The 7,653-nt window shown below is 44.3% G+C and overlaps 1 protein-coding gene across 1 annotated transcript; it reads right to left on the bottom strand.

Annotated features, from left to right (window-relative positions):
• Positions 1-467: 467 nt before the first annotated feature.
• Positions 468-1,418, bottom strand: LOC132481730 (ferritin heavy chain-like). The gene is made up of 2 exons (XM_060086543.1): positions 1,383-1,418; positions 468-1,265 (listed from the first exon to the last, which is right to left on the bottom strand). The coding sequence occupies exons 1-2, from the start codon at positions 1,416-1,418 to the stop codon at positions 468-470; spliced, it is 834 nt and encodes a 277-aa protein (XP_059942526.1).
• Between the last annotated feature and the right edge of the window lie 6,235 nt (positions 1,419-7,653).

Here is a 7,653-nt window from a genome sequence, read left to right as displayed (position 1 = left end):
CCACCCCTTAGGGCCCCAGACCACCCATCTCATCCCACCCCACACACACTGTTTAAAAGGGGAAGATGGATTTTGCACTTTCCAGGGCCCCATGGAATGCCTTCTCCCTCCCTCTGTGGAGATCCTGAGCTGCATGTGGGTGGGGCATGGGTGGGTGGAGAGCCTCCTGGATACCTGTTTTAAAAAATGAGCGATTTGCACACAGGAACCAAGGAGAGACCTTTATTTCTTTAGGAACCAAATAACTTTATTGGAAGAAACGGAAAAACTGGAAGAAAAAAACTTAAGTGATAAAGTAAAGTCCAGGAAAAGAGAGTCCTGCACTTGTTGCAAAAAAAAAAAAAAAAAAAAAAAAACCCAAAAACTTAAGCGAACTTCTTTTGCAAGGGCACTATTGCCATCTGCGTGGCAGGCACGGTGACCAGGGCTCTGGTCGCCCCGTGGCTCTGGGGAAGTCCAGTCCAGGCTCAGTTCTTGTCGCTGTCGCCCAGGGTGAGCTTGTCAAAGAGGGACCCTGCCAGGTCGACGTCCGGGGCCTCCATCATGCTCAGGGTGGTGACATGACCCTCCAGCTCTGTGATGAACGCCACCTGCTGGCTGAGGTAGTGAGTTGCCAGGAAGTGGCGCAGGTGGGGGTCGCTCTGTTCGGTGGCCAGCTGGTGCAGGTGGAGCAGGCTCTGGTTCACGCGGTTCTCCAGGAACAAGGCGCACTTCATGGCCTTGAGGCCGCTCTTCCAGTTGTCACTGACTGGCTTCCAGATGTCTTGGAATCTGACGTGGCCCCCGCGCTTGTTCTGCAGGCGCATCAGGCCCTGGGCCCGCTTCTTGTGCTGGCGGGAGTGGCGCAGGAAGAACCAGGTGAAGTGATTCATGGCCATGACGTCGTCGCGGTGGACGTAAACGGCCACGGCCAGGCAGAACAAGGAGGCGTGGAGCTCCAGGGTGAAATGGCTGTTGATGGCGGCCTCGCAGTCGGGGTGGTAGTTCTGGCGCCCCTGCAAGGGCGGCGCTTGCTTCATGGCGGACGGCGCGGGTAGCATGGCGGGCGTGGAGGCCAAGGTGAAGGCGAAGCTGCGGGGCCCGCGGTAGCTGCCTCGGAGCTCTCCCGTGTGGTCAAAGAGGGCGGCCGCTCGGGGATGGACTGGAAGTGCGTTATTGGACGGGGAAGGGGAGGGGGACAGAGGGTGGGGGGCGGGTCCATTACTGGAAGGGGGTGACGTTGGCCGGAAGGGGGCGGGGTACCGTGCTCTAGGTTCCCTAGGAACCTGGGTGAGGCCGGAAACCCAGGGCACCTATGCACTGTCTTGAGACCATTAAAAAATAACCCTATTGAGATATAATTCATATACTATAAAATTCACCTTTGGAAAGTGAACATTTACCTGTTTTTTTGTATATTCATGGAGTTGTGCAACCATTACCACATCTCAAGAGTATTTTCATCACTCCAAAATAAAATTCCCTACCCATTAGCACTCACTCCCCATCCCGCCTCCCCCAAGGTTTGGCCACCCCTAATCAACTTTCTATCTCTGTAGATTTGCCTGTTCTGGACTTTTCAAATAAATGCAATCATATAGTATGTGGCCTTTTGTATGTGCCTTCTTTTACTTAGCATAATGTTTTAAATCCTTTATCCTTTTTATTGCTAAATTGTATTCCATTATGTGGATATATCACATTTTATTTATCCTTTCATCAGTTGATGGACATTTGAGTTGTTTCCATTCTGTGGCTATTATGAATAATGTTGCTATGAACCTTCTTGTACAGGTTTTTGTGTATACATGTTTTTGATTATCTTGGGAATATACATAGGCATGGAATTGCTGGGTTATATGGTAGCTCTATGTTTAATATTTTGAGGAACTCCCAGAATGTTTTCCAAAGCACCATTTTTACATTCCTACCAGCAATATGTGAAGGTTCTAACACTGTTATTGTCTGTTTGTTTAAAAATTTTAATCATCTTAGTGGATAGTAAGTGGTATCACATTGTGGTTTTGATTTGCATTCCCCTAATGATTAATGATGTTTAGCACCTTTATATGTACTTATTGGCCATTTGCATGTCTTCTTCAGAGAAGTGTCTACTCGAATCTCTTGCCCATTGAAAAATAGAATCGTTTGTTTATTGTCGTCTTGTAAGAGTTCTGCATCTGTTCTGGATATAAGTCCCTTATCAGATACATGATTCACAAATATTTTCTTCCATTCTGTGGGTTGTCTTTTCACTTTGTTAATGGTGATTCCTTTGAAGCACAAAAGTTCTTAATTATGATGAAGTACAATTTATCTATTTTTCTTTTGTCAGTTGTACTTTTGGTGTCATATCAAGAAACCATTGCCTAATTTAAGGTCACAAAGATTTACACCTAGGTTTTCTTTTAAGAATTTTATAGTTTTAGCTCTTAGATTTAGGTACATTTAGGTCTCTGATCCATTTTGAATTAATTTTTGTATATGATGTGAGGTAGGGAATCTAACTTCATTCTATTGTATGAGGGTCTTCAGTTATCCCAGTACCATTTGCTGAGAAGACTGTTCTTTCCCCATTGGATGGTCTTGGCATAATTGTTGAAAATCAATTGGCCATAAATATATGGGCCTATTTCTGGACTCCCAGTTCTATTCTGTAAATCTATATATCTAAACTTATGATAGTACAACACTGCCTTGACTACTGTAGCTTTGTAATAAGTTTTGAAATAGGAAAGTATGAGTCATCCAACTTTATTCTTCTTTTTCAAGACTGTTTTGGCTGTTCTGGGTCCCTTGTATTTCCACATGAATTTTAGGATAAGCTTGACAGTTCTTTTCCCAAAAAAGCTTGCTGGGATATTGATAGGGATTGTGTTGAATCTGTAGATAATTTGGGGGAGTATTGATATCTTAACAATATTAAGTCTTCTGATCCATAAACGTGGGATATCTTTCCATTTATTTAGGTCTGGGACCTTTTAAAATATAGATTCTGATTTAGACTGAAGCCAAAATTTGAATTTCTTTTTTTAAAATTAATTAATTAATTGATTACTATTTTGTCTTTGGCTGCATTGGGTCTTCATTGCTGCGCACGGGCTTTCTCTAGTTGTGGCGAGGGCTACTCTTCATTGCGGTGCGTGGGCTTCTCATTGCAGTGGCTTCTCTTGTTAGGGAGCACAGGCATGTGGGCTTCAGTAGTTGTGGCACGTGGACTCTAGAGCACAGGCTCAGTAGTTGTGGTGCATGGGCTTAGTTGCTCCACGGCATGTGGGATCTTTCTGGACCAGGGCCCAAACCCGTGTCTCCTGCATTGGCAGGTGGATTCTTAACCACTGTGCCACCAGGGAAGTCCCAAAATTTGAATTTCTAAACCAGCTTTTTTAGGTAATGCCAGACCACACTCTTAATAACAGTACTCTAAAAGGGAGGAAGCTGCCATGCTTTGTTGTCTTAGTCTATTCAGGCTGCTGTAACAAAGTACCTGGAGGCTGGAAGTTCAAGGTCAGGATGCCAGTGTGGTCAGGTTCTTCGAGGGAGCTCTCCAGGGTCTCTTTTATAAGGGTACTAATTCCATTTAGGAGGGCCCCAGTCTCACGATGTACTCACCTCCCAAAGGCCCCACCGCCTAATACCGTCACACTGGGGGGTTAGGATTTCAACATACAGATTTTGGGTGGGGAACACAAACATTCAGTCTATAGCACTTATTGAGGTTTGGATTTGAAGACACATATATTGGTCTCCACAAGCAGAAATGCCCATTCCCGCTCACAGACAGTGCTTCCAATAGTTATGTTAGATGTGGTTTCCTGTGGGAAAGGGGAGAGGCCTTTCTCCTATCAGGAAAAATTGTGAAAGATTTTAAAATTGGCAAAGAAAAGGTTTACTGGGTGTCCTTTTTAGAGTACCCTTCGTGGTTATCTCCACCTTTCATTGATTTTGAGCTATTTTATAACTAAATTATAGAAAACTAATAATAATGCAAATTATTCTTGTCCACAGAAATGCAAATGAATTGTGTCTGGTGGAATGCAACTTATTTTGGACTAATTTTGCATCTGTTTGTGCATTAATCCCAACATTACTTATTGCCTGCCTGTATATGTATGGCTCTATGAGTTTTCCTTTGAATGATGTGTAACATCTTACTGGTTTCCTCATTAATTAATGAGTTAAATAAAATCTTCGACATGTTTTTATTTTATATTTACATGAGAGCCATGATTTTATTTTATTTTTTAAAAATGTTAAAACATTTCTCATTCTCATCCCTACCCCCACTAAGAACACAGTCAAAGCTCACAGGAGTTGGCTTAGTACATTAAGCACTTTTTTTTTTTTTTTTTTTTTTTGCTGTACGCGGGCCTCTCACTGTTGTGGCCTCCCCCGTTGCGGAGCACAGGCTCCGGACGCGCAGGCTCCGGACGCGCAGGCTCAGCGGCCATGGCTCACGGGCCCAGCCGCTCCGCGGCATATGGGATCCTCCCAGACCGGGGCACGAACCCGTATCCCCTGCATCGGCAGGCGGACTCTCAACCACTTGCGCCACCAGGGAGGCCCACATTAAGCACTTTTATGGGCTGCTCATCAGATATATGATTCCAGAAAAGTTTGGGGATCTAAAGGCATAGAATTCCTGACGGGGATGTAGACTGGAAGGATAGCATCTCTGAGGAGAAGGAGGCAGGGGGGACTCTGGGGAAGCAGGGGACCAATGCAAACCAGGGGAGGAAGGAGGCATTTAGAGAGTAAGTCACAGGAGGGACCTCATTAGCAGGACACTGTACACTGTGGGGTGAGGCTGGCTCGGTGCGTGCTAGGGATGGCAGGGAAGTGGCCATGGCCAGTAAAGACCCATGGGGAACCAGAAGCAGCTAAGAACCAGGGCATTGGTGAGAGCTTCCAGGCATGGAAAGCAGTCAGCAGAGATTTGAGGAGTGGACGGTTGAGTGACTCGCATGGGATTCTGACAGGCTGAGATGCATGATCTGGGTAAAATTAACCCTGGAATGAGGTAGAAACATGAACCTTTGGAGCCAGGAGAAAGGCTTCCTTCATCAGCACTTTTGTGCTGAGTCATACTCCTGAAAGGGGTGTTGGGACCCCCAGATATTGAGGGTGTGAAGTATTCAGGACTGGGCCATGGGCTCCACCTTCCAGGGAAGGCTCTTCCAGCTGGTGATCAGAGACAGGGAAGTTCTAATGCATCCGGGTTGACTCCACTAAAGGGCATCTTTTTAGCACAAAGGCCATAAGAAAGTTGTGTGGTGGCTCCTATTTGGTTGGGTGCTAATGAGACATGTCTGACACCCACATCCTTCCAGTCTCCACTTCCTCACTGTTCTGCCTTGGGGGAAAGAAAGGAGAATCGCTATGTTGGGAAAAGGAAAGTCCTCTAAATTTAAACATGCCCATTGTATATACTGGTGTGTGTAAGTTGATGACTGATACTAACTCAGCTAAATATGACTTTTCTCTAAGGTTGTAACCTTTCAGTTTTCGTCATTGTGCTGGATGTTCTCCATTTGCCTCTCCAGGACTATTCTCTGTCCTTCTCCATCTTACTCTGATTCCTGGGAGGGTGACTTGTGTGGACTGCATCCATGGGCCCCTCTGCCCTCTGGCTTCTGATTGGGTTCAGCCAATGGGAGGCACTGGCAGGAGATGGGAGGGCAAGAGGAGAGTGAGGTTGGGATATTTATTCTCTTGGCTTCCTCTCCTCAGGGCAAATAATTAAGAGGCAAATCTATTACTCTTTTATATCCCTTGCTCCCTGGATCAAGTAGGACCATTCTCAGAATGGGCCTTTTGCGAACACTGCTCACTTCAGAGGAGTCTGTTCCAAAAAACAAGTGTTCTTTGTCTCAAGTTTAATGCACAGCCTAAGAAACTCATGAGGACCCAGAAACCAGTATGCAGCTGGACGTTCCTTCAAGCCAGAGGATAAATGGAGCTGATAGAAAAAATAAAGTGTCTCATCTAGGACAGTCTCAGGCAATAAAATAATGGTCCAGGTGGAGCTGCCACCCAAGATTCTGGCTCCAGGTTTCTAGCTTGTGGATTTCTCTGGCCTCTGGCTCCCTTCTTAGGTGACTGGTCCTTTGGTTATCGCTCATGTAATTAGATGAGGAACAGGGAAGAGGAAGCAGGAGAGTCATTTTCTACTTGTTAGTAGCCATGTTAAAAAGTCTGGTTGGGGAAGATGTTGACTTTAATAAGGTTTGAGAATTATCTGTTTATTTCAAATAACCTTTGTCTTCCCTTGCTCACCTTCTGTTGCCACTGATCAGAGCTCTTGCAGAATGTTCTGCACAGCAATGCATAAGTGAGTCCAATCAATGTACACAAGGGGTGTAGATGCTGACTGTTTAATTAGATACCTCTTAATCACTTGCTCCTAGGCAGGAAGGCATACCTCTCTATTGCAGATAGCCAAAAGTAGATTTTAAAAGTTTTCTTTGCTTGCTGTCTTTTCTAAGTAGAGGATGAATAATTTTTATTATGTGATATTGCAATTCCTTCATAGAGAACACTAGGTATAATAGAATAGGGTAAGCTATGCTGCAGTAACAAATAAAACTGAAATTTCTCAATAGCTGAAGACAATATTTATTTCTTGGCCACATCGCAGTCTGAGACAGGTGAAGTGACTCTCCTTCATGACTCTCCAAGGATGGTTAACTTACAGATGCAGGCTAAATTCCATCCTGCAGTTCTACCATCTCAGAATTCTTTACTTCCAACTACACAGAAGGGAAACAGGATGCATGGAGACCTCCCACGAGCTCTTTCTTGCCTTGGACCAGAAGTCATATTCACTTCAGCCCAAACCAACTTCAAAAGAGGCTGGGAAAATGTGATATTTAGTGAGCAATCTAATCTATGCCATGCATGTTTTATCTATTTCTCCTAGTTATATTTTAAAATTATTTAGAACTCACATTTTTGACCACTGTTATTTACTTTCTTACTTATTAGAGTGTGCTTATAGCAAGGATCCTATTGAAAAAAATGTACAAGTGTGTGTGTGTGTTTGTGTGTGTAAGCATGCTAAGTAATGCAACTTGTGTGGTCCCATCTCCACATAATTGCTTCTAGTATTCCACCATGGTCATATTTCTTTCCCATCCCAGTCCTAGCTTGACGTTCAGATTCAGATCCAACCCCATCTGTTACCTAAAACCTCTTCTCTATGAAGTGAACACAGCCTCCTCGAAGATCTATAGGGATTAGTGCCCACACAATTAGCTTGGAAATCAATCATGGATTGTCCAGTGATGGCTTGTTTGTAATTGCCTCGAACTATTAATCATCTCCTTTTCTGTTATGTCCCTTTGGTGCAATGTTGTCCCCGACTTATCATAAGCTTCTGGAGGGCAAGCACCCTTTCTTCGACTCCACAACACCCAACAAGACAGAATAGCACAGAATAGGAGCTCAGAAACGATGGGCTGATTTAATCTGATTTAATTGGATTGATAGAGTCAGCAAACACATTATCAAGTATCTGAGTACCATGTTCTAGGATCTGTGCTAAGAGCTGTGGGTAAAGAGATGATTAAAACACAGTGCTTGTCCTCAAGAGGCATTTAGAATTTTCAGGATAGTCTGAATACACACCAGCAGGGTGTGGTAACTAGTCTTCAAAGACGGCCCCAACAATTCCTC

The sequence above is a fragment of the Mesoplodon densirostris genome, chromosome X, assembly GCF_025265405.1.
Source record: "Mesoplodon densirostris isolate mMesDen1 chromosome X, mMesDen1 primary haplotype, whole genome shotgun sequence".
Lineage (NCBI taxonomy): Eukaryota > Metazoa > Chordata > Mammalia > Artiodactyla > Ziphiidae > Mesoplodon > Mesoplodon densirostris.
This window is presented reverse-complemented; position numbering and strand designations above follow the sequence as displayed.

Bases quoted from the DNA above. Each gene is read 5' to 3' on its own strand.
- LOC132481730 (XM_060086543.1), bottom strand. From the start codon at position 1,418: ATGGTTGCACAACTCCATGAATATACAAAAAAACAG. The intron at 1,266-1,382 runs GTAAATGTTCAC...GGCCTCACCCAG, and splicing joins ATGAATATACAAAAAAACAG to GTTCCTAGGGAACCTAGAGC.